At 40.7% G+C, this 27,586-nt stretch overlaps 1 protein-coding gene across 2 annotated transcripts in view; it reads left to right on the top strand.

Moving 5' to 3' along the window:
- The window catches only part of LOC127430121 (roundabout homolog 2-like), an 86,819-nt gene that overhangs the window by 40,882 nt on the left and 18,351 nt on the right, over positions 1 to 27,586 (top strand). For both annotated transcript variants that reach the window (XM_051679623.1, XM_051679622.1), the window contains exons 7-20: positions 6,753 to 6,877; positions 8,048 to 8,219; positions 10,452 to 10,657; positions 15,727 to 15,808; positions 15,993 to 16,161; positions 19,872 to 20,038; positions 20,118 to 20,236; positions 20,812 to 21,028; positions 21,160 to 21,275; positions 21,367 to 21,538; positions 26,144 to 26,359; positions 26,466 to 26,508; positions 26,968 to 27,107; positions 27,191 to 27,460. In XM_051679623.1, the coding sequence (XP_051535583.1) occupies positions 6,753 to 6,877; positions 8,048 to 8,219; positions 10,452 to 10,657; positions 15,727 to 15,808; positions 15,993 to 16,161; positions 19,872 to 20,038; positions 20,118 to 20,236; positions 20,812 to 21,028; positions 21,160 to 21,275; positions 21,367 to 21,538; positions 26,144 to 26,359; positions 26,466 to 26,508; positions 26,968 to 27,107; positions 27,191 to 27,460 (2,214 nt within the window). The remainder of the gene's footprint in view (positions 1 to 6,752; positions 6,878 to 8,047; positions 8,220 to 10,451; positions 10,658 to 15,726; positions 15,809 to 15,992; positions 16,162 to 19,871; positions 20,039 to 20,117; positions 20,237 to 20,811; positions 21,029 to 21,159; positions 21,276 to 21,366; positions 21,539 to 26,143; positions 26,360 to 26,465; positions 26,509 to 26,967; positions 27,108 to 27,190; positions 27,461 to 27,586) is intronic.

Raw genomic sequence — 27,586 nt, 5'->3', positions numbered from 1 at the left:
GAACCAAACACCATATTAGGGCAAACAGACAATGACAGGAAAAAACAGTATATTTATCTTTACCACAAATGGACACATTTATCCGTGGTTATGCTAGTTAATCCCCTTATGTGGCTTTGCCGCATATGCACATTTGATTTATTGATATGAGATAACCATATTTAAATTTTCAATAATTAAAAGTGACATTTCGTAGAAGTAACAAAGCCAGATCTGTAGCAAGCATTTTAACCTGGGGTGGGGGGACATGTCCCCCTTCTTCTAGAAATATTTTTAGGAAATTAAATATTATTTTCATATTTTTAAGAAATACATTATATTTTTAAGTTTTGGCAGACGTGCAAGGAAATAGTAGGCGATCGTCGAATCGACACATTGAAGACTCAGCAGAAGTCTCCGTCAACCGGTCGCTTCGTCAGTGAACCGAACCAAAGCATAAGCGGTTACATACAGTACATTCATCACCTATTGCTTTTTAGGACTACAGGGCAAACAATGTCAGGTTAAGGACTTTTAAAGCATTATTGTGTTGCGGATAATGAAAGTCATTATATTATGTCATACTTTTGTATGGATAGTAGCACACAATTGACTTTTGCATTAAAAAGTGGCATTTTCTCACGGTCAGTTGCAGGATTACGCCGTGCACGCACTCTCTCTCACTCTCTTTGCACATACGTATGCAGTGCAGGAAGAGAGAGTGTTGAGAGAGAGTTAACAATCCCAATCCCTTTAGTCTGTACTGGCGCACAGTGACTGCCGTCGCATCATCTAGGTGGTTGCTGCACACTGGTGGTGGTTGAGGAGAGTCCCCTGTTCACTCTTTAAATTGGAGTGTAGTGTTAGAAAAGCACTATATAAATGTAACATTCATTCATTCATTCATTCAATCCCGACAATGATGGTTAAAAGTAAAATTGACATGATTGGTTTAAGTGTTCTTTGTTGTTTTATTTGTCAAATGATGGAGAAGATGTGGAATTATCTGTCAATGTTTTTAAAATTTGGTAAATTACAGAATTATCTTGGTACTCCACTTCACTCTCTCACAAACCCCCTAGAGTTCCCCTACGAACCCTGTTCTATAGTGCAGTGTAATTTCTACCCTTTTTCGTTATCTGGTCTCCAGTATTTCACACGATCAGCATATGTTTCTAGCAGATAATGTGATATTTTATGTATTAAAGTTTTAAAAAATAAAGCATGTAGCTCCATAGTGTGGATCATTTTAGAAAGTCGCGATGACAAAAGAAGTGGGGGAGGGGAGTTACGTTGATAACAACTGTAAAAGTTGAGCCTGAACTCATTTTTACTCCAACTAACACTTAAAATTATTGTTCTCCATCTGGAACGCTTGTATTGTTTTACATTCTTCTAATGGAGACCGGAACTAGAAAACAGTCCTGCGACAATTAGAATCATCATGGCGGAGCCCATAGGTTAGTCAGAAAAACTACCTACTTAAATGTGATCAGCATGTAAAATGACCCACAGTTGATGAAATTAAATGAACATGTGTAATTTACTATAATTAAATTGTGTGATTATCATACAGTATACAGGATATAGACATTATATGAGCAACTAGCCACCTTACTATTTAGATATTGTCATTTGGCCTGAAAAACCCATAGAAATTTACCAAATATGTTGTCTTCATTTGCTCACCTTTATGTTGTTCCTAACCTCTATGACTTTCTTCTGTGGAACTTGTTATGAAATGACTGTGGAGATGTTCAGTGAATGGGAAATGAGGCTGTCATTCTGCCTAACATCTTTCTTATTATCTCTCTTATTATCTTTTACTTCCATAAATACACAGTTACATCAACACTTTAAAAGTATGACTGATTCGTCTTTTAAAATTTGGAGTGAAAGTTGGAGTAACAAAGATAAGCATTCAGGTTGCAAACTTCCGTATCCTGTGTGGTGTTATATATGATTGTGATTGACAGGGTCTGTGGCTATCAGGGGAACGCTGTCTTCTCTGATCCTCTCAGCAGATGCTTGCTGCCATCCTCCCAAACATTACCCCAACTCTGAGATGCCAGGGAGCAAAGCCACGGCATCAGTGACTTAATGCACTAAAGATTAATGACTGTCTACACACATCTGGTGATTTTACAGGAGAGTTCACACAACGCGAGTCCATTTGCATGAGAGCTTTTACCAAGCCCAACAAAATACCCACAGGATTGAGTCGTGAGTCAAACGCATCTTCGCTCCCTTGATCATCATAAATGTATCCTGTATTAAACACAGGGCAAATGGTGCATTTTAATACTGTTGCTTTTAAACCTTCAGAATTTCATTCTACAGAGAAACATTTGATCTATACTAATTCATTATTTCGACCCCTAATAGCTGGCATACATATAATTAGATCAACAGTTCACCCAAAAATGAAAATTATGTAATTTTTTTACTCACAACCATGTCGTTCCAAACACGCATGACTTTTGTTCTTCATTGGAACACAAAAGGTGAATTTTTTAAAGGCCACTATTTTCCATATTATGAAAGTAAATGAGGACTGGGGCTCTTCCAAAATGACAACAAAAACATTATAAAAGTATCATAAAATTGTTGCATACAACTTATGCGCTGTACTTATACTGTATAATTTGAGTCTTTTTTTTTTTTTTTTACTGAAAATATTTAAATCCACCCTAGCTCTCCTAGGCGTGCTCTTAAGGGTTCATAAGAAAAGTAGCAATGTCCGATTCATGAATGAACAATTTGTTTGAGTTCTGAATGAATTGTTCACCGACTCAATGGTCCAGTCGCATTGGTTAATAGTGCACTGTAGGGGAAGATTATCATTAAATAATAACTTAAATGCAGGTTTGTTTCTCTCACAAAGATATCCTATAGCTTCAGAAGAATTGGAATATAGTGCACAAGTTCAAGGACTACTTTTATGGTGTTTTTTTTTAAAGCCCTAGTCCCCATTCACCTTCATAATATGGAAAAGAGTGGCCAGGAATTACTACATAGATTATCCTTCTGTGTTCCACAGAGAAAAGTGGTTCCTTTTTGGTTAACTATGCCTGTAAAGGAATAATTCACACAAAAATTCTCTCATCATTTACTCACCCTTATGCCATCCCAGATGTGTATGACTTTCTTCTGCAGAGCACAAGTTAAGATTTTTAGAAGAATATTTCTGCTCTGTAGTTCCATACAATGCAAGAGATTGGGTACCAAAATTTTGACACTCCAAAAATCACAAAGGCAGCATAAAAGTCAACCATATGACTCCAGTGGTTAAATCTATATATTCTGAAGTGATGTGATAGGTGTGGGTAAGAAACTCTAGAAATTCTTCTCCCTGCCCTGTAGGGGTGTATGCATGAAGAATGTGAATCACCAAAAACACAAGAAGAAGAATATGAAAGTTAAAGAGCATCCTAACTGAGCAGGGAGGAGAATTTATAGTAAAAATTGACTTAAATATTGATCTGTTTCTCTCCCACACCTATCAAATGGCTTTTGGAGACATTGATTCAACCACTGGAGTCATATGGTTTACATTTATGCTGCCTTAACGTGATATTTAGAGTGTCAAAACTTTGGCACCCATTCACTTGCATTGTATAGACCAAAAGATCTGAGAAATTCTTTGAAAAATCTTAATTTGTGTTCTGCTGAAGAAAGAAAGTCACATATCTGGGATGGCATAAGGTCAGCAAGGGTGAGTAAATGCTGAGAGAATTTTCATTTTTGGGTGAACTATCCCTTTAAATTGCCAGAATTTAATTCCACAGGGAATCATTTAATCTGTATATCATTGTTTCAGTCCCTAAAGCTGACATACAATAAATGCTGCTCAGAGAATGTCACCTGAAGTACACTGTAGCTTTGTCAGCCCCCAGCCACTTTTTCACACACTATCATTCTCCTTTAGTTTAAGTGAACTATGTCGGCTTCTCGTCATGAGCTGTTATTTGTGTGGGAGCTTGTAGCCCCAGCAGAAAAAAAAAAAAAAAAAGTGAAAATGGAGAAACAACACGGATGAGTCAGATGCTCACGCTTTCTCCCTATCTGCCTTTCATGCTCGCATACTCTTTCTCTCACTTGAGTCTGCTGTGCTGAGTGTACAAGCCTACTGTGAAGTTCTTGAACAGCAGGGTAGCAGTCTGGTTATCTAAACAAAGGCACACAGCCCTGAGCTCAGCGCCGTACTAAAGAGTGGGCAGAAAAGGCTACTGGGTACATGTCACTGGTTCTGTTTGGATTTTATGGGGCCTCATCTGGCAGCCTCCTTATTGCAGAGGGTATTCGTTGTCTGTGAGATTGTTGTGAAAATAGATGTTCTCCTGCACTGTGCAGCAGCGGCTATCCCAGCGTGAGCCACGGACTCCAGCACCAGAGAATCTGCTTTGCAGTCACAACTAATTACTTCTTTTAATCCCGGCTGAGTGGAGACTCTATGTGTTTAAAGCCAATGGCTCTAACACTAATGCACGAGTATCAGAGGTTAGCTCTTAATGATCAGTTAAAATACTGGGAAAACCACTTGCTTGCAATTAATTTTTAATTAAGAGTGGTAAATGATCATAGATAGTATTTGGATTATTTGAATTATTCCAAAAACCAAATTATCTAAGCTATGCCAGTATCCAAAATTAACTTGTGCCCCCTGGATTTGATATTTATGCACATTTTTACTTTTATGAGGACATGTGCTTTCTAATCATATATATATAAAAAAAAAATCATTCTTCAATTCAATCTATTTATTAGCAAAAAATTATCTATTGGAGCAATTATATCCTATGTTTCATACAATTACAGTTGAAGTCAGAAGTTTACATACACCTTAGCCAAATACATTTAAACTCAGTTTTTCACAATTCCTGACATTTAATTGTAGAAAACTTTCCCTGTCTTAGGTCAGTTAGGATCACTAATTTATTTTAAGAATGTGAAATGTCAGGATAATAGTAGAGAGAATTATTTATTTCAGCTTTTATTTCTTTCATCACATTCAAAGTGGGTCAGAAGTTTACATACACTTTGTTAGTATTTTGTAGCATTGCCTTTAAATTGTTTAACTTGGGTCAAGCATTTTGGGTAGCCTTCCACAAGTTTCTCACAATAAGTTGCTGTAATTTTGGCCCATTCCTTCAGATAGAACTGGTGTAACTGAGTCAGATTTGTAGGCCTCCTTGCTCGCACACGCTTTTTCAGTTCTGCCCACAAATCTTCTACCATATTGAGGTCAGTGCTTGTGGTGGCCACTCCAATACCTTGACTTTGTTGTTCTTAAGCCATTTTTCTACAACTTTGGAGGTATGCTTGTGGTCATTGTCCATTTGGAAGACCCATTTGTGACCGAGCTTTAACTTCATGGCTGATGTCTTGAGATATTGCTTCAGTATATCCACATAATTTTCCTTCCTCATGATTCCATCTATTTTGTGAAGTGCACCAGTCCCTCCAGCAGCAAAGCACCCCCACAACATGATGCTGCCACCCCCATGCTTCACGATTTGGATGGTGTTCTTCGGCTTGCAAGCCTCACCCTTTTTCCTCCAAACATAACAATGGTCATTATGGCCAAAAAGTTCCATTTTTATTTCATCAGACCAGAGGAAATTTTTTCAGAAAATAAGATCTTTGTCCCCATGTGCATTTGCAAACTGTAGTCTGGCTCTGGAGCACTGGCTTCTTCCTTACTGAGCAGCCTTTCAGGTTATGTCGATATTGGACTTGTTTTACTGTGGATATCAGGGATGTGACGAGATCTCGTGCCACGATGTTTCTCATTGAGGTGAAAAGCTGTCTCACGATATCAGCATGACGGAGTGTGAGGGTGAAATTAGCATAGAAGATGCCCCCGCCGCTTTTAAATCGTTTGTGTGGCAGCATTTTAGGTATCTGGTGGAAACAATAAACACCGACAGAGTGACAGACAAGACACGAACAAAGGCTGTGTCTTGTTTGGAAGGCTGCATCCTCCGGAGGTTCGCATTTATCGGCCGCATACTTCATCGAGGCTGTCTCGTTTCTTTTTTCTTATTTTTTATCTATTGTCAATGCCTTTTATGTATATGCACTTACATTTATACAATTGTTAACCTTTTTTGCATTCCCAATAAAAAAAATTTTTACAAAATAAAATGAAACGAGACAGCCTCGATGACGTATGCGGCCGACAAATGCGACCTCCGGAGGACGCAGCCTTCCAAACGAGACACAGCCAATATGTAAGCACTGTAAGAAAATAGTGCCGTACACCTTGGCTAACACAAGCAGTATGCAAAGACACCTACAGAACCACCGCAGCTCTCAACTAAAATCAACCAGGTCTGAAGAGACTCATACAGGAGAGAAGCCAGTCAGTTGAGTTTGTGGCAAAACCTTTTACAGTGCTTGCATATTGTTCTGTCTTTTACTGCATATGATAATTCATACTCAGAAAGTAGAACTGAAGTGACATTCATTACAAGATGATTAGTTAAAACATTTCAAAATGCACCTGCAGTTGTACATGATCATGTCACAATTTTATTAGGTTTGCGATTAATTGTGTAGCCCTACTGCTGTGCATGGCCTAGTCGTTTATGCATGTGTGCTGAAATTCAGCAGTTGTGCCTATACCTGCTCTGCCCTCTTCTTCCCATCATTTTTTTGTCCTCGCCATTATCTACATAAAAAAGTAGCAAAAAGGGCCAAACATAAAATGAAATAATAAAGCATGTTCAGATTGCCTAATTCCTGCTCTGTTCTGGTCTCTTTGGTCTCAGTGCCCCCACAGATTGATATCCGTCCACTGGACCAAGTCGCTGCCCAAGGACAGAAGGTAACCTTTCAATGTGGCACCCAGGGAAATCCCCCTCCAGCAGTCTTCTGGCAGAAGGAAGGCAGTCAGGTACATATGCATATACTTATACTTTCTACAGGAACTAACAAACATGTAGTCAGATGTAACTGTTGGAACAGGCTCTGCATTACTTCCAAGTATAATCCAATATTTCTCTTTATATCATACGTAGGTTAAAAGTTCCAAATTGGAGATCAAAGGCAGATCTCTTGATGTAAAGATGTTTTATTTGTGTCTTAAAGCATGTTTATCAGTGACTCATTAACAAACCCAAAGCTTGAAAACAAGCCTAGAGCCTCTTGATGATTATAATTCCACTCGTTGCTGCTGATTAGCCGTGTATCACTGATTGCGCTGAAGAGATTCAAAAGGGGGAATTCACTGAGAATTAATTGCACCAGCTGATAGCAGCATTTATGTGCAGGCACTGTCTGCATTTTTTCAGTGCCCAATTCACTTAAGCAAATCCAGTAAAATTCCAAAATTGTAGTTCATTGCCTCATTAAAGATGTAAAGTACACAGTCTTGTACCTTCATCTTTTTTTCCGATATTAAAATACTTTTTTGCTTCAAATCAAAGCTTGTAAATTTGTGATTCACCTCAGAGCTGGTTGGTTTGGTTCTTGGCAAAAATCCTGTCTATACTGGACATGAGCAGCACATCATGTTTTGTCAAAAGCAGATAGATCCCATTTTAATCAGTGAAGCTGTCTACACTGGAATTGCATTTAAAGTCATTGCAGCACGTCACGTCTTGTCAACGGACGTGCCCGGTGTAGACATGGTGTTAGAATGCTTTTATGATATCCCTATAGAAAAATGAATGGGAAAAACACTTCCGAACCAAGATGGCTGAAAAAGTGGGCGGGCACTGTTGCGATCTATTGCAGTGCATTTACGTTGGATTGCAGGTTTTCAGTGAATAAGACGCTGAAATATGAGCGAAATGAGATATGTTTTCAAAGGCATTATGGGATATCACCAATGAAAGCTGGGCCTCTTTGAAGGAAGAAAAAAGAGACACGTGAAGGTAAACTGGGGAGGAGCTTTGCGTTGTGAATATTAGTAGATAGTACATCACTTTTATTTCAAAAGAGCAACAAAAATCCTGTTTTCCATAATATGTTCTCTTTAACTTGTAAAAATACTTCTAGTCCCTCCGAACACTGAGTTTGTCCATGGTGTGGTGTGAACCGAAGAATCTGTGATCTGTCATAGATGCTGCTTTTCCCTGGCCAACCTCCTTCCCTGTTGGGCCGCTATTCAGTGTCCATGAGCGGAGAGCTGTCCATCTCTGATGTTCACTCTGAGGACTCAGGCTACTATGTCTGCCAGGCGATCAGTGTGGCAGGAAGTGTCCACGCCAAGGCTCTGCTGCAAGTGGAATCTGGTGAGTGCCGGGGATTACTGTTAATTCCACCCAGCAAATGGTGTCTCTGGAGAAGACTGTGAAGAAAACCCCTAGTATTAACAGACTGCCTGAATGTACACACACAAAATACACACACAGCGCTTCATTTTGATGTGCGTTCCTTAAACCATGTAGCCAGTTTTTAATTAGTGTTATTTGCAAAGGCAAGCAGCCATATTACTAATGCTCATTCTTAGGGATAGGGAATTTTCTAAGTATTTAAACTTTGATATGTAACTCATCACACTATTTGTGCTACGAACATGATATCTCAAATTATGTGGCTTGTTAAGGAAACGTGTGCTATTACTTTTCCAAATGATTGTATTTATTTTAACTTTGCGCATGATAAAATGGGTGAAAAAATCTCTTCGATTTACACTTATACATAGTGCAAATAAACAAGTCTATTTATTTAAAAGCGTAACACTTAAAAATGCAAAACTATCAACTGGAGTTTATCAGAACAGGTATAACTACTTCAGAAGTACAAAAAAGAAAGAACACAATTTTTAACTAAGCAAACACACATCACATGCACAAATTAATATATATATATTTAATGAAAATCTGTGAAAATGAATAAGAAAGAATTAAATTACCAAATTAAGATGTGGTACAGGATACTTTCTGTAAATAGTGCATTTGGTATTAGCACACTAATAAAACAGTATATAATCTAATAAGTAGGCTATTGTGACTTAACATCTGAACCAACATGCTAACTACATCACTGGCAGTGGGAACAAATGCACCTAATGTGTCACATAATGGTACCTCGTTACTGTTGTCTTTAAATGCTGAGAGCGCGGTTTCTTCAGGTCCAGGAAACGTGTTACCATGACTCTCGTTCTGCTGGCCCGTGAGATGCCGAGCCGCTAGAAAAAGCCGCCAACCGCACGTTTCATACCAGGAAGGCGTGTGTGCACCCGTCCACTCCCTTATCTGCACTGCTTAAACTTTAGTGATCACAGTGAAAATACAGCGTTTATTTTCAATGATATAACAGTCCCCTTAGATACTTTGAGACGTTTTGTGTTCTTTTATTTAAAATAAGTGACTTTCTGATGGTGTTCGCTTACATAGATCGATAAGGGGAAAATAATGAGATTGAAATAGGCTAAATGTGGACTCAAACCCGAATCACCCATACAACTAACCAGCTGTATTACTAATGTCACCACATCAGATCACATAGGCTTAGGGAGGTCAAATTCACATACTTATCCATGTCTATTCTTTAAAGCGTATGCAATATTTTTAATAGTTTTGACAGGTTCCATTGGACTATTGGCATGCATATAGCTGGTCCCAGTGCTATTTTCACTTATTGCAAATAATTAAATGGCTATACTGAACCAGTGGAAGGGGGGCCCCTGGTGGCAGCGGGGGCCCTATGCAGCTGCAGCTGTCGCTTATTAGGCAGAGCCAGCTTTGCTAACAACCACTGAAAACACCATAGCATCCACAAAGCAATGCACTGGGAACCACCCAGAACACCCTTGCAACCAAATAGAAAGCATCTTGCTGATAACCACTTAAAATACCTTAGTACCTGCAAAACAATGCCCTGGCAACCACCCAGAACACCCTAGCAATGCCCTGGCAATCAGTCACAACATGCTAGCAATGCACTAGCAACCACCCAGGACACCCTAGCAAGTACATAGCAATGCACTAACATCCACTCAGAAAACCTTAGAAACCTCACAGCAATGCACAGGCAACTCCCGTAACACCTTCACAATACCCTGGGAACCAATTGGAACACCCGAAAAACTGCATAGCAGTGTGCTAACAACCACTCAGAACACCAGAGCAACTGTGTAGCAATGCCCTGGCAATCACCCGGAACACCCTAGCAACTGCATAGCAATGCACTAACAACTACTCAGAATGCCTTAGGAACCACCTAGCAATGCCCTGGCAAACACCCACAACACCCCAGCATGGGCAATCACTCACATTTATTCAGAAAATTAAAAAATGTAGTAATATAGTATAAAGACACATATGGAATAAAACCAGTCCAGAATATCTCAGTCTTTTAAGCCATTGAGTTCTCACAGTTTGATTAAGTCTGACTGCCAGTTGTACTTCCATTGCTGTAAAAGTAAGTCAGGCTACACTTTGAATACCAGAGGCACTGTTAGACAACTGGACAGATGCAAACACACTCCTTACAAACACACTCTGCTGTTTATCCTCCAGGCCTATCAGATCCCGTACCTCCAATTATCCGACAGGGCCCAGCCAACCAGACGTTTGCTTTAGGCTCCAGCGCCCTGCTCCAGTGCCATGTGATAGGCAGCCCATTCCCCAGCATCAGGTGGGAGAAGGACGGGCAAAGCGTTCTGGCCGATGACAACCACATAAGCCTAATGGAAAACGGCACTTTACACATCAGTTCCTTGAAGGTATTTGACAGATGCTTCAAACAAAGATGTGAATTGTTTGCTTTGATCAGAGCTATCCCTGGACAGAGCTCTCAGACAACATTTCAGACTGAGTGAGACATCCGCAAGCACATCTGAAGTAATGGTCTTTGCTTGAGCATTTCATATTCCATGACTGACTTACTTGAGGCTGAGTTTCCATCAATGCATGCAAAAAACATTAAGCTGTATAATGCTCATAAATCAATAGCCAACAGAAATGATTGCTCGAAGAAGCTCTGAGTTTTGCCGGAATTTTAGTTTAAATTTAATTACACACAAACTTCCCCAAAGTTTTTTTGATTAAGTGGTGGTGACGCTAATCTGCAATTTCCTTCCAAGATTTAAAGAGTAAGATTAGCTTTAATTGATTGTGCACATGGAAGACTAACAACCTTTGGTTTGGATTTTAATTAGAAGATCTTGCAAACTCCATTCATCAAATTGGTTCAGTAGGAAAAACAGCTCAAGCTTTGGGTGAAATACATCAGAAAAACCAGCCAAATCTGTCATGTCATGATATAGTGTTTCACACTGTAGATAAATTAGCCTATCAAATAAAGATATAGATGGGAATGAATTATGTAATTTGCTAGTACAACTGTGTGGAGCTCTCCTGATTAATAAAGCTGCATATGACCACTCCATGTATTTTAATGCCAGTTTAAAGCGCAAAAACCTGCATCTTATTCACTAATGTCCCATAATCCAGTTTAACTAGGTGCTCAATACGCTGTATTTTAATTAAATCATTGCAATTCTTTTTAGTGCAGACACGTCTCCTTTATCCACCTTATTCCTACTCCCCGTGATGCTTTGCACGAAATGCGGGAGGTATTTCTGCTAAGAAGTAAACACAGTTGTAGTTGCATCGTATGTTCATTAATTTTTTCGTTGCGGTGTTGATCATTCATTCATACTTCTAGATGTGTGAGCACTGTGTGACGGAGCTTAATAAGGACAATATACGGATAGACGTTCCATCTTTAATAGAGGTTTGGGAGGACGATTTAAAGAAGCGGCCTCAGGATTTATGTAGAGCCACGAACCGCACGTTATCCCTGAGATCTGCAAGGACATTGTAACGTGATCTAGCCGAAACGACTTGAGCAAAACATTATACAATACTCACTAAGAACTTGTTTATAGCTGGTATTCGTTTTGTTCAGTGATTCAAAATAAAATGACTCACTTATTGACTCACATCTCAACATGTCTCTGTTTATTGACTGAACGCACATTACATGTTGGTCTTGTACGTCTGTTTCTAAAACCATTTGTAACATATGCTGTAACACAGTGCCATCTACTGGATTCTTGAAGAACATCAGGTATTGTAATTAATGCACATCATCACAGTATTAAGATGTATCCCGGGTGATCCGATCACATGTGCTCAGACGACACACATCGCTGTTGGTCGCAAAAATGCATCTCCTGTGAGCAGATGTGACATATAGCACCACTACATCATAAATTAATAAACCGAAAAAAATGTAAAGACAAAGAAGCTTGGAAAAATGGTGCACCAGGTACAGCTCAAATTTAATCTACTGTAAGTGCACACGAAGACACACTGAAGAAGATCCGTAAAGATCTCGTACATGTATATGTAAGCTTTTTCTGTCTACCAACATGTTGGTTAAATTCAAAGATTTTGATTTGGTGGACAAAAGCATTTTAAAATATTAATCATAGTTTAAAACAATTGTTTCACTGTTTATTTTTTAAAGAAATAACAATAAAATATTATTCTGCACTAGTCATGCCAACATTTCTTTTTTCAGGAACTTCAGATTTTATTGAGACTTTTTTTTTTGTTTTTGTTTTTTGGCACCTCATCACATTTTTTACTTTAAGCCCCAGAAAAAATATAAATATGACTTTAAGCTCAGCAGTTTAAAAATGTTCATCATAAAGGGGCCTGGGTAGCTCAGTGGTAAAATACGCTGGCTACCACCCCTGGAGTTCGCTAGTTCGAATCCCAGGGCGTGCTGAGTGACTCCAGCCAGGTCTCCTAAGCAACCAAATTGGCCCAGTTGCTAGGGAGGGTAGAGTCACATGGGGTAACCTCCTTGTGGTCGCTATAATGTGGTTATAATGTGGAGTTGAGCGTGGTTGCCGCGGTGGATGGTGTGAAGCCTCCACACGCACTATGTCTCCGTGGCAACGCGCTCAGCAAGCCACATGATTAGACGCGGAGGCAACTGAGATTCATCCTCCGCCACCCTGACTGAGGCGAATCACTATGCAACCACATGGACTTAGAGCGCATTGGGAATTGGGCATTCCAAATTGGGAGAAAAAAGAAAAAACTATTTTCATCATAGAAGAGGTGAATTCAAGTAAATGGTTTGTGTGAATTTTATTTTTTATGTATTTTTAATTTAATAGATCAGGACAAAAATTAGCATCAGGACACATGGCCATAATATGCACCTGTTACCCTCTGTAATTGTATTTTATGAATAATTTTGTGAAAAGAATTCACATTATGATTATGAAAAAGGTTTTTTCTAGATCGCTCGCCCACTGCAGACATGCATTTTTTCTACTCCAATCTACTACTTGACCATGTTTGAAAGTGTGTGAAACATTTGAAAACTTGTGGCATAAGTTTCATGTGAACACTAGGAAGGACAAGTCAACCCATCGCAAACTCCGACATACCTGCCAGTGTTTTCAGAAATCCGGCGACTTTTCGCAGTGAAGAGAGAACTCACACGCTCAAGGTTATCAGACTGCGTTACTAAAGCGTCACCCTGGAAGCATATATCCAAACTGTACAAGTGTTCAGATCTGATTGGGGGATTTCACTTATAGAAATCTGGAAACCTCACACATGTCGAAATCTAATTCTGACCGGCTAATCGGCCTTATTTAAAGTCTGTTATTTATCAAACTTATTAAAATGAAATATTATACATTTTACTTGCATGATTAGTTCTAAGTAATACATGACACAATTGATCTGAAGGGGATGGTAAGGGGGGATGATGGTTTTACAAAGGGGATGCTTTTTGGTATTTCTTGCAACAATGGGGATGGCATCCCATCGCATCCCCCCTCAACTCTAGCCTTGCCTGTATATAGTGCTGATCACTTGTCATCGGATCATCCAAAGCATATCCTAATACCAGCTGTAAACGGGGTCTAAATGACCGCTGCCTACATTTGCAAATGCTACAGAACGACTTCCGGCGGAAGTTCATCCCACATCCATTTCCCCAGTAAGACCCCCAGGAATAAGGTGGATATGTAAATTATGTTTGTTAATAAACAGTAGATTACAGATTATTCACAAAACTCTGTGCTCTCTGCCTGTCTCAATTAAAGGGATAGTTCACTCAAAAATGAAAATTCTCTTTTTCTATTTACTTACCCTCATGCCATGCCAGATGTGTATGACTTTCTTTCTTCTGCAGAACACAAATTAAGATTTTAAGAAACATATTTAAGCTCTGTAGGTCCATACAATGCAAGTGAATGGGTGCCAAATTTTTGACACTCAAAGCACATAAAGGCATCATAAAAGTAATCCATATGACTCCAGTGTTTTAATCCATATCTTCAGAAGTGATATGATAGGTGTGGGTGAGAAACATCAATATTTAAGTCCTCTTAAATATACGTTAGCACGTTGCTATGCAGTTTTTCGGGTGTTCCAGTTGGTTCCCAGGGTATTGTGAAGGTGTTACGGGAGTTGCCTGTGCATTGCTGTGAGGTTTCTAAGGTTTTCTGAGTGGATGTTAGTGCATTGCTATGTACTTGCTAGGGTGTCCTGGGTGGTTGCTAGTGCATTGCTAGCATGTTGTGACTGATTGCCAGGGCATTGCTTGGGTGTTCTGGGTGGTTGCCAGGGCATTGTTTTGAAGGTACTAAGGTATTTTAAGTGGTTGTCAGCAAGATGCTTTCTATTTGGTTGCAAGGGTGTTCTGGGTGGTTCCCAGTGCATTGCTTTGTGGATGCTATGGTGTTTTCAGTGGTTGTTAGCAAAGCTGGCTCTGTCTAATAAGTGACAGCTGCGGCTGCATAGGGCCCCTGCTGCCACCAGGGGCCCCCCTTCCACTGGTTCAGTATAGCCATTTAATTATTTGCAATAAGTGAAAGTTCCTCTTAAAATCTTCATTTGAGTTCAGCAGATGAAAAAGTCATACACATCTGGGATGGCATAAGGGTGGGTAAATGATGAGAGAATTTTCATTTTTGGGTGAACTATTCTTTTAACATTGCATTTTTAGCACCCATGGAGAGTAGGCAATAAACAGAATTTTATTTAATAGAGATGATTTTGTACATTTTCTCTTGACCATGGCATAAATAATTCATCAAATAGTGATCAAAGAGCATTATAACCGGCCATATATCCTCACGTGCGGTGTAATTGAGCACACTTTCGGCATTGTAAAAAGACTATTCAGGTGTCTGGATCACAGCTGTACAGCCCTGGCAAGGAGTATGCCAGACCACATTAATTTGCTGCGTCTTCCACCACCTAGCACGCGTAACTGAACCGCAAGATTGAGAATTGCAGGATGCAAATTAAATTCCGCACTAAATGTTTGGTGTTTGCACCATTACCTGATTTGCATTATTCCTTTAGTGAATCAGGTGCTAAAACAATGCAGACAGCCAGTGCAAATGAACAACACTATGAACAAGTGCAGTTCATTCATTATGAGAGATACAGCTATGTATTACACAGATTTGATTGGCTTATGATTCAGAAACATTTTAAAAGACTGAATGCCATCTGTGGTACAAGGTCTGTATGTCTTAAATTAGATATTTGACAGGCTGCACTGCAGAGTGCAGAGTACAAAACAGGCATTTGGAATGTCAAAAATGATTTTGGAGATTTAACAGCCACAACCTCTAACTAACTCAAACAAACTTGACTGACTGATCAGCAGAAACAATGCATTTCATCCGCCCCATTTGGAGAGCAGGGGGAACAAGCGCAGAATTACTTCAGAGACATTGCACGCTTGGAATTATCTTTGTCATCTTCCAGATGCAGATAGAGATGATTTTGTCCTCTCTGTTACTAGGAGACAGACTCAGGGACGTATACCTGTGTCGCATCCAGTTCAACTAGTGAGACAAGTTGGAGTGGGACCGTGACAGTGAAAGGTAGCGTACAAGCATTCTTTTCTGTAACAGAACTCTGTATGACTCTTGAAAAGGGTGACACTTAAAGAAACACGTTGCACTGATGATTGCGATGTGCAGTTAAATGTCCTTGGTACAGGTATGCACTATGCACCCTTAATGGAATAGTCATGCAGCCAGATTTGACACTGTTTCTTCTGTTTAGCGTCTGGAACGTCCTCTCTCCAGAGGGTCTCTCAGTCCCTGCAGCTGCCCGGTCCTCCTCAGAAGCCAGTCGTGACAGATGTGACCTCAAGCAGTGTCACTCTCACTTGGCAGCCCAACCCACATGAGGGTGGAGCCGCTGTCACTTCCTACATTATTGAGACTTTCAGGTCTATATGATTATATTACCATTAACACAATAACCCATATGACTTTCTATCTTTCTTACATGGAATACAAATGTTAATAACCGATAGCCTCAGTTACCATTCACTTTCATCTTTCACTTGTATGTTTTTCCATACAACGAAAGGCAATGGTGACTCAAACCCAAAGTACGCTTCGATTTTGACGTGTCTGCGTACAGGCGAACTGTGAGCCTGTCAAAGTATACTCCATTTGACGGTGCGTGCATATACAGGTGGTTGGCGCATGCAAGCTACGACTGAACGAGAAAAATGTCTGTATAGTCCTTCAGACTCAAGTTATACAATTACAGGTATCTCCAGACCTCCTCACACTCGCGTTCTTGACGTGCACTTACACTGTTGACGTTTTTACCCTCGTCTCCTGTTGTTTACTAGCAATTACATCTTCTAGTGCATCTTCGTGACAACAATGGCTCAAATGTGAGTGTTTCCACCTTTTAGACCCATTAATTAGTGCAAATAATTCCAGGCGCATGCGCATTCTGCCCATTCAAAGACGCACGGTTTGAAAAATCTGGATGCACACATTCAGTGCTCAAGCACACTGCTAATGACGAGAATTGTGTCACGCGTCCTGTACCGAAGTTTACTTTGGGCTTAAGAGTGAACATTTGGGTGGCCTGGGTAGCTCAGCAAGTAAAGACGCTGACTACCACACCTGGAGTCGCAAGTTCGAATCTAGGGCGTGCTGAGTGACTCCAGTCAGGCTTCCTAAGCAACCAGTTGGCCCGGTTACTAGGGTGGGTAGATTCACATTCGGTTAACCTCCTTGTGGTCGCTATAATGTGCGTGGATGCCGCGAAGAATAGCATGAAGCCTCCTCATGTGCTAGGTCTCCGTGGTAAAGCGCTCAACAAGCCAGTGATAAAATGCGCGGATTGACGGTCTCAGACACGGAGGCAACTGAGATTCGTCCTCTGCCACCCGGATTGAGGCGAGTCACTACGCCACCATGAGAACTTAGAGTGCACTGGGAATTGGGCATTCCAAATTAAAAAAAAAAAAAAAAAAAGAGTGAACATTTGGCCTAACATCTCCTTTTGAGTTCCATGGAAGAAAGACAGTCATATGGGCTTGGAACTACAGTACATGGGTGTGATAATGACAGAATTTTTTAATTGTCTGTTTGAGGTGGGACTACACTTCTTGGTGGAGGAACTTCTGGTAATGCATTACTGAAGTAATTTGTGTTGGTGGAATTACTGTTTTACTATTACTATTTTATAGTATTCAGTCCTTTTCCGGTGTCATTGTGTGTATCATGTGAAATTACAGGGTTTATCAGCTTTACATAGTCATGACACGAGCTGAAATATTAGCCATAACTTTGCACGGACAGGGTTAGATTTGATCACACTGGTCACATGTTAACACATAAAATGTTTAGGTCTTGTTGCTATGGTATACTTTCGAAACAGTGTGTATTTTAATATTTATTTAATTTTAATTCTTTGCTCCAACGACTTCCATTGTAATGCATTACTGAACACTTCATTTTTCTTGTTACTACGGACAGAAGGATGATATTTTCTGTTAAAATACACAACGTCACATATGCCATCAGTAGAGTTTTGAACTTGCATTTGTTCATGTGAACTTGTATTGAACCTGGAACATTCCTGTAACGTTAAAAGACATCAATTCAAAATGTATGCCATACCTCACGTTCGTAATTGCATTCAGTCAGTTCCTGTATTTATTTAAAGTATGCTGCACTGCTGCATATGAAAAAGAAATATAAGTAGAAAAGGGGTTTGTACATCCTCTCCAGTGGCCTGTTGTGTGAAGCTAGTCTCAGACTTTCTCATTATAGTGCTGGTTTTGGTGCAGTCATCATTCAGAGTGTTAGAGCAAATGGAAGTTTATGGTAAAGTGAGAGTGAAGCCCTGCTCTCTTCCAGGCTCAGCTTCTTCCCTGGGGCTGCAGTTAGAATTCAGCAGAACCTGTCCCTTTGGGCCCTGTTGAGGTCAGATGAACAGAAGGCTCTATTATTGTCCCACCAAGAGAGCAGCAGGGAGGCTGAGAGTAGAGGCCAAGTTGTTGTTTAGCTCTGCTCTGACACCTTGTTAAGGAGGTGCTCAGATTTTTAGTGCAGCCCGCTCTGTTGAGAGGTCACGGTCGCGTGCAGAGTCCGAGAAGTCCACTAAGCAGACCTTATGGGCTTCCGGTACAGTGCAAGCCAGATCCATTGTCCTTCACGCTCAGTTCTGTGCTTATTGTTTCTCATTAACAAAGACCAGTGTGTCCTATTAAGGGTGCCAGTTGAGCTGTTTTTAAATAGATATGAGCAGGGATAGTTCACCCAAAAATTAACTTTGAAATCACTTATTTACCATCATGTATTTATAAACCTGTATGATTGACTTTCTTTCGTGTAACACAAAAAGAGGTGTTAGGCAGAATAACCATCTCAGTCACCATTCACTTTCAATATATGAAACAAATGCAGTGAAATGTAATGCTGACTAAGCATTAAATACTGCATAAACACCCTATTTACATGGTGCTCCAAGGTACTTCAAAGAAAACCATGCCATTATCATGGTACCATTGCCACAAAAAAAAAACACACAGTAATATTGTGGCACAGAGCGCAGTTGTCGGGTTCCAGAAATAAAAATCCCATTAATTTTCTCCGTAGGCGGATTGATTTTTAACGATAACCTTTAAAGACAGACTAAACATCAGCTTTGAGGTTGTTCATTGATGGTTTATGCCTCTGTTGAAGCCATCAATCTGCATTAATTCAACTTCATTGTTTAAAAATCGTGTTTAATAGAAGAATTCCTGAAGAAGAACTGCACTGCCCATGATCCTGAAGGGAAACTAACCACCATTCTGAGAATTGCGACCAACAAAACCTGCCAAACGTGCCTATTGTAAAAAGGTGCCTTGGTTTGTTCGTGGCAGGCAGCAGATTCCCTAACCTCATCCCATCTCTAATCCTAAGGCTAAGTAGCCATCCAGGAACAACATCAGGCACATTTCTCCCATCGCAGCCAAGCTCGCCCAGTATTGACCGCCCACTTCCATGATGCACTGTGAATGACGCTTTCGAGCTGGTCTCCCTTTACTCTCAAACTACTTGCATATTTTCATCTGTCGCAATAAAATTTAAATATATGGTTTCTATGCTTACAGTTAACATCTTATCTTATTCAGAATGCTTCATGGGGTTGTAGTTTATACCCTCATGAAAGATGGTAAGTACACAGTCTTTTACTTTTTTTTTTTCTTTTTTACGTTTTTGCTTCAAATCAAAGTTTGAAAACAGGTTGTGATTCACCTTAGAACTCTGGAGGATTTTTTATTAAATGAATGGGAAAAATGCTTTTGGAACCAAGACGGCTGAAAAAGTGGACGGGCACTGTTGCACTCTATACTGTACCATGATACTATTTGATACTTTTTTTACAACATTATAAAAGATACCAATGTTGCATCAGTAAGAATGATAATAAGTGACTCTTTCACCAAGTAACAGTTCATTAGTGTTAGTAGGCTGCAATTTGACAACTTGGTTTATGAATACAGAATTCAACTGGTGTGCATATATCGGCTATTTTAACAAGCCCCAGCCAATCAAATTTAAGAGCCAGAACTGTTTTGTAAATTCCCAGTAACATTAGTAGTGTTAAATTTCTGTCAATTTTCTGTGTTAATTTATCCAGTCAGTCAGTGGGCAGCTTATGGCACACCGTGGCCGACCTTGTGAAGCAGGAGACGCACACTGTGTCTGGGCTTTACCCAAATACTGTGTACCTGTTCATCATCCGAGCAGTCAACTCCTATGGTCTGAGTGACCCCAGCCCCATCTCGGAGCCCGTCCGAACACAAGGTGGTAGAATTTCTGGTGCAGTGTGATATGTGAGATGGTTTGTGCACATCTGCATGACATTGTGTATATATGTTTTCAGATGGCCCAGAGGGTCAGGTAAAGGAACAGGGACACTTGCAGATGGATTTGGAAGGGGTCAAGGTGTATCTGCAGACACCGGAAATCTTGAGCCCTACTAGTGTTCAGATCACATGGACTGTGAGTACATGATGTGATTTCCATGTGTAGAGAAGCAAAATATAGCAGTATTCAAATAGTATACTCTTTTTTTTTTTTTTTTTTTTTTTTTTTGCTATGCGCGGTTTCAATAGTACTAAAGTAATAAAGCTTTACAACTGTACATTATAATATTTTTGATGCCTGATTTCACTTGAAACATGTTAACTTTTTGATTGGAAAATTCTTTGATTGGAAACCATCTTTTGTGTGCTGTTGTTTAAATAGGCATAATATAATTTATAATATCATCAAGAATTAGGATATAAAAATTTCTAATCAGCCATCATATTGTTAACCGGCCATAAAAAAAATGTCATGTATCAGTGTCAGCCAAAATTCCCTTCTTTGTGCATCCCTATAGCCTGTGATTTGTATGTGAACATACAAATCGAAAAGCAGTATTGGCCAAAAAATTAATCATTGTGCATACCTAGAGGACAGTATATGATTTAATAACCTAGGGAATTATATATGTTACCATCAGTTGTGTATTAAAGACAGTCTTCAGGTATTGAAACTCATGATACCATATGTATGTGTTGATGTTATTTCAGCTTGACAGGCACCCACAATATATACAAGGTTATAGGCTATATTACAGGCCTGTGGGTAGCGCTTGGATTGTCCGGGACATAAAAGCAGGTCACCTACACACTGCTGTCCTTACAGAGCTTCGGAGAGGTACAGAATATGAGCTCAAAATGAGACCATATTACAATGAATTCCATGGCATGGAGAGTGAAATCACAGTGGTTCGCACTCCAGTTGAAGGCAAGACTTATTTTGATGTTATTCTGAATTGATTTTTTAGCTTTAGTTTGCATGACTTTAATTTTATCTTCAAACTTCTGCTGTAATGAAAATGACTTTGCCATTTGCCCCATCATATTTTCTGCATTTAGTGCTGAGCGGTCCTCCTCAGGGAGTCAGTGTGGTGCAGGTAAGTAATAGTTCAAGCGTGCGAGTGTCCTGGCAGCCTCCTTCCTTAGTACTGGACGAGCTCATACTAGAGTACAGGGTGAGAACAGTGATACCTTCAAGCAGAGACAATCTTAGTGGCTGCAGGAGGAAAATGGTAACACTGATGTCTGGTTCTATGTGTCGTACAGGTGTGGTGTTTGGGAAATGAGTCTCAGCAGGTGGTGAACAGGAGCGTGGATGGGGATGTGCTGTGGGTGTTGCTTGACGGGCTATTGCCCGAGTCAACGTATCGGGTGCAGGTTGCAGCAGTGACGGCTGCTGGGGTGGGCGTTCATAGCCTGCCTGTGTTCATCTTCCTGAGTGAGTATTGATGGGTGCTGCTGAAAAAGCCAGCTTCAGCTAGTAGCTTTGTTTTGGAACATAGTATTTGGTCCAAAACTGTTAATTAGCTGGTCCAAGCTGGTAGGCTGTTTTTGACCAGCAACAAACCAGCTACTAGCTGGCTTTAGGTGGCCAAGCTGTTTTTTGGAATATGGTACATTAACTGGTCAGCCAGCTTGGTCCAGCTAATGACCAACTTGATCCAGCTAACAACCTGCTTGGTCCTGCTAACAATCAGCTTGAACCAGCTAATTACCAGGTTGGTCCAACTAATGACCAACTTGGTTCAGCTAATGACCAGCTAATGAATAACTTGGTCCAGCTGACAACCAGCTTTAACCAGCTAATGTCCAGCTTGTTCCAACTAATGACCCCATGGTCCAGCTAACAACCAGCTGGACCCATTTAATTACCAGCTTTGACCAACTAATGACCAACTTGGTCCAGCTAACAACCAGCTTGGTCCAGCTAACAACCTGCTTGGTCCTGCTAACAATCAGCTTGAACCAGCTAATTATCAGGTTGGTCCAACAAATGACCAGCTAATGAATAACTTGGTCCAGCAAACAACCAGCTTGGTCCAGCTAATGATCAGCTTGGTCCAGCTGACAACCAGCTTTAACCAGCTAATGACCAGCTTGGACCAGCTAATGACCACTTGTTTCAGCTAACAATTAGCTTGAAACAGCTTATGACAAGCTTGGTCCAACTAACAACTAGCTTGAAACAGCTTATGACAAGCTTGGTCCAACTAACAACCAGCTTTAACCAGCTAATGTCCAGCTTGTTCCAACTAATGACCCCATGGTCCAGCTAACAACCAGCTGGACCCATTTAATTACCAGCTTTGACCAACTAATGACCAACTTGGTCCAGCTAACAACCAGCTTGGTCCAGCTAACAACCTGCTTGGTCCTGCTAACAATCAGCTTGAACCAGCTAATTATCAGGTTGGTCCAACAAATGACCAGCTAATGAATAACTTGGTCCAGCAAACAACCAGCTTGGTCCAGCTAATGATCAGCTTGGTCCAGCTGACAACCAGCTTTAACCAGCTAATGACCAGCTTGGACCAGCTAATGACCACTTGTTTCAGCTAACAATTAGCTTGAAACAGCTTATGACAAGCTTGGTCCAACTAACAACTAGCTTGAAACAGCTTATGACAAGCTTGGTCCAACTAACAACCAGCTTTAACCAGCTAATGACCAGCTTGTTCCAACTAATGACCCCATGGTCCAGCTAACAACCAGCTGGACCCATTTAATTACCAGCTTTGACCAACTAATGACCAGCTTGGTTCAGCTGATGACCTGCAAATGACCAACTTGTTCCAGCTAACAGCCAGCTTGGTCCAGCTAATGATCAGCTTGGTCCAGCTAACAACCAGTTTTAACCAGCTTATGATCAGCTTGGACCAGCTAATGGCCAGCTTCGACCAGCTAATGACTGCTTGTTCCAGCTAACAATCAGCTTGAACCAGCTAATGACCAGCTTGGTTTAGCTAATGACCAACTGGCTTAGACCAGTTAACACCCAGCTTGGACCAGGTAACAACCTGTTTGGACCAGGAAAAAAAAAAATACAGTCTGTACCAGCTAATGACCAGCTAACTACCAGCTTGGACCAGCTAATGACCAGCATCGAATAGCTAACAACCAGCTTCGATCAGCTGATGGAACAGTTAATGACCAGCTTGGTCCAGTTAAAAACCAGCATGAATTAATGACCAGCTTGGACCAGCTAATGACCAGCTTTGAATAGCTAACAACCAGCTTCGTTCAGCTAATGCAACAGTTAATCACCAGCTTGGACCAGCTAATGACGCCTTGGGCCAGCTAATGACCAGCTTGGACCAGCTAATGACCACTTGGTCCAGCTAATGACCAGCTAATGACCACTTGGTCCAGCTAACAACCTGCTTGGTCAAGCTAATGATCAGCTTGGTCCAGCTAACAACCAGCTTTAACCAGCTTGGACCAGCTAATGACCACTTGTTCCAGTTAACAGTCAGCTTGAACCAGCTTATGACAAGCTTGGTCCAACTAACATCCAGCTTTAACCAGCTAATGTCCAGCTTGTTCCAACTAATGACCCCATGGTCCAGCTAACAACCAGCTGGACCCATTTAATTACCAGCTTTGACCAACTAATGACCAACTTGGTCCAGCTAACAACCAGCTTGGTCCAGCTAACAACCTGCTTGGTCCTGCTAACAATCAGCTTGAACCAGCTAATTATCAGGTTGGTCCAACAAATGACCAGCTAATGAATAACTTGGTCCAGCAAACAACCAGCTTGGTCCAGCTAATGATCAGCTTGGTCCAGCTGACAACCAGCTTTAACCAGCTAATGACCAGCTTGGACCAGCTAATGACCACTTGTTTCAGCTAACAATTAGCTTGAAACAGCTTATGACAAGCTTGGTCCAACTAACAACTAGCTTGAAACAGCTTATGACAAGCTTGGTCCAACTAACAACCAGCTTTAACCAGCTAATGACCAGCTTGTTCCAACTAATGACCCCATGGTCCAGCTAACAACCAGCTGGACCCATTTAATTACCAGCTTTGACCAACTAATGACCAGCTTGGTTCAGCTGATGACCTGCAAATGACCAACTTGTTCCAGCTAACAGCCAGCTTGGTCCAGCTAATGATCAGCTTGGTCCAGCTAACAACCAGTTTTAACCAGCTTATGATCAGCTTGGACCAGCTAATGGCCAGCTTCGACCAGCTAATGACTGCTTGTTCCAGCTAACAATCAGCTTGAACCAGCTAATGACCAGCTTGGTTTAGCTAATGACCAACTGGCTTAGACCAGTTAACCCCCAGCTTGGACCAGGTAACAACCTGTTTGGACCAGGAAAAAAAAAAATACAGTCTGTACCAGCTAATGACCAGCTAACTACCAGCTTGGACCAGCTAATGACCAGCATCGAATAGCTAACAACCAGCTTCGATCAGCTGATGGAACAGTTAATGACCAGCTTGGTCCAGTTAAAAACCAGCATGAATTAATGACCAGCTTGGACCAGCTAATGACCAGCTTTGAATAGCTAACAACCAGCTTCGTTCAGCTAATGCAACAGTTAATCACCAGCTTGGACCAGCTAATGACGCCTTGGGCCAGCTAATGACCAGCTTGGACCAGCTAATGACCACTTGGTCCAGCTAATGACCAGCTAATGACCACTTGGTCCAGCTAACAACCTGCTTGGTCAAGCTAATGATCAGCTTGGTCCAGCTAACAACCAGCTTTAACCAGCTTGGACCAGCTAATGACCACTTGTTCCAGTTAACAGTCAGCTTGAACCAGCTTATGACAAGCTTGGTCCAACTAACATCCAGCTTTAACCAGCTAATGATCAGCTTGGACCAGCTAACAACCAGCTTTAACCAGTTATTGACTGGCTTGGTCCAACTAATGACCCCATGGTCCAGCTAACAACCAGCTGGACCCATTTAATTACTAGCTTTGACCAAATAATGACCAGCTTGGTTCAGCTAATGATCTGCTAACGACCAACTTGGTCCAGCTAACAACCAGCTTGGTCCAGCTAATGATCAGCTTGGTCCAGCTAACAACCAGCTTTAACCAGCTAATGACCAGCTTGGACCAGCTATTGACTGCTTGTTCGAGCTAACAATCAGATTGAACCAGTTTATGACAAGCTTGGTCCAACTAACAACCAGCTTTAACCAGCTAATGACCAGCTTGTTCCAACTAATGACCCCATGGTCCAGCTAACAACCAGCTGGACCCATTTAATTACCAGCTTTGACCAACTAATGACCAGCTTGGTTCAGCTGATGACCTGCAAATGACCAACTTGTTCCAGCTAACAGCCAGCTTGGTCCAGCTAATGATCAGCTAATGACCAACATGGTCCAAATAACATACAGCTTGGACTAGGAAATAACCTGCTTGGACCAGCAAAAAAACAGTCTGAACTAGCTAATGAGCCGCTTTGTACCAGCTAACAACCAGCTTCGATCAGCTAATGGAACTGTTAATAACCATCTTGGTCCAGCTAAAAACCAGCATGAATTAATGACCAGCTTGGACCAGCTAATGACCCCTTGGCCAGCTAACGACTAGCTTGAACCAACTAATGACCAGCATGGACCAGCTAATGACCACTTGATCCAGATTACGACTAGCTTGGACCAGCTAATGACCACTTGGTCCAGCTAACAACCAGCTTTGACCAGCTAAGGACCATTTAATGACCAGCTAACAACCAGCGTGGACCAGCTAAAAACCAGCAACCCTGTTTCAAAACACAGCTACCATCTTAAGTTGGATTTTCCAACAGGGGTGCCACACACCTGTGAGAGTGACATTTATCTTACCTGACAGATTCTTATCTCAGAATTTAGTCATATATAAGAAAAGAGATTGTTGAGGATGTTCATGCTGTGTCAGTTGAAGATAGATTCAGAGGGAAATATATTTGATAAAATGTTTCCTCTATAATACAAGAGGCATTTAGTTTTCTCTGCCTCTCCTCTGCTCCACTTTAACATACTCTTTTATTGACTTTTTATTTTATTTCCGTCTTCTATATTTTTCTGATAAAAGTACCAATAGATCAGTCCTCCTTGTCAGTGTTGAAGGATGATAGTGTCAGCCTATCAGAGCAGATAACAGGGGTGGTCTGTCAGCCAGCCTTCATTGCTGGGATTGGTGTTTCCTCCTGGATGGTTCTAATGGGCTTCAGCACCTGGATCTACTGCAGACACAGGAGGAGGAAAGAACTTGGCCATTATGCTACCTCTTTTGCTTACACTCCAGCAGGTAACGCAGCAGCTAGCCCAAAATCACCAGTGTTTGTTTTACCAAATAAAGAACATGTTTTCAAGAGCTTTTATGATTTATAATTATTCCCTTTTTCTTTTTGTAGTTGCGCTCTCTCGTGGTGATGGATCTGATCTTATCAATGGAAGGTTTGTATCATGGGAGATAAATTTACCCACAGTTAATATTGTGTAAACGTGTTTTAATTAATTGTAATTTGATTGAAATCATTAAAGGGATAATATCAAATATAAAATGGTAATTTTCTTGATCTTTTGGGATAAAATCTCAGTACTGTGAAAACATACTGTAACTTTCAGAACTCAAAACTTTCTTGTCAGTCCAAAAGATAATTTATTGCAACTAAATTCTGTTCTAAAATCCTTGGATTTATGACAAAAACCTACCAGTATTTTCATTAACTCACGACTGTCCACATTTATTTGGTGTTCAGCCTATTCTGAATTCGTAAACACCAGAAGAGCAATAACAGGTAAAATGTGAAGAAGTCCGTCCAACCTTGCGCTGTTCCTGAATACACAGTACAAAAAAATACAAAAACCCCTTTAAAAATATCAGTCAAAGGTAATTTAAAGTTTCCTTTACAGGCCATGTTTGCTTGAGTCACACTTGGGTAACTACCCTTGGCTGGCTGATTCATGGCCCACCAGCAACTTTTCTCATAGTGGAAAAGACTCAGTCAACTGCTGTGCAGGCAGACTTGACTCTACAGCTCAGTACTACAACAGTAAGATCTCCATCGTAGTCTTAGATCCTTTTTGGTAATGTCACACTCACACAAATCCTATAACTCATTAATCTGTTTTCCAGCTTCAGGATTAAGTAATTATCTGAACCACAATGGGAAGTACAGCCCAACCTCTAATGAGGGTGATATATACTGCACCATCAACCCATCGGATGCAGACAGGCATGACCTGTGCAGTCTGTACTCTCAGGGCCCAGACCCGTACACCAGCATGCCAGTCCTCTCCAAGACAGACCTCTACAGCCTGGACCAGGACCTGGACCAGTGGAGCCTTCAGTCCAGCCAAAGTGGAGCAGAATATGCAAAACTTCAGTACCCAAATGGAGGAAATGGTAAGAGGAATTTTAATATTAGCTGTACATCAATAATGATTTCGATCATATGGGTTAAAGAAGGAAATATGTTGAAAGATGGGATCAACAAGTGCTGCAGCAAATGGATATGTCAATTTAATGCTA

The sequence above is a fragment of the Myxocyprinus asiaticus genome, chromosome 39 (assembly GCF_019703515.2).
Source record: "Myxocyprinus asiaticus isolate MX2 ecotype Aquarium Trade chromosome 39, UBuf_Myxa_2, whole genome shotgun sequence".
NCBI classification, from domain to species: Eukaryota; Metazoa; Chordata; class Actinopteri; order Cypriniformes; family Catostomidae; genus Myxocyprinus; species Myxocyprinus asiaticus.
Note: the sequence above shows the minus strand (reverse complement) of the source record. Positions and strands in the feature narration are given on the sequence as shown.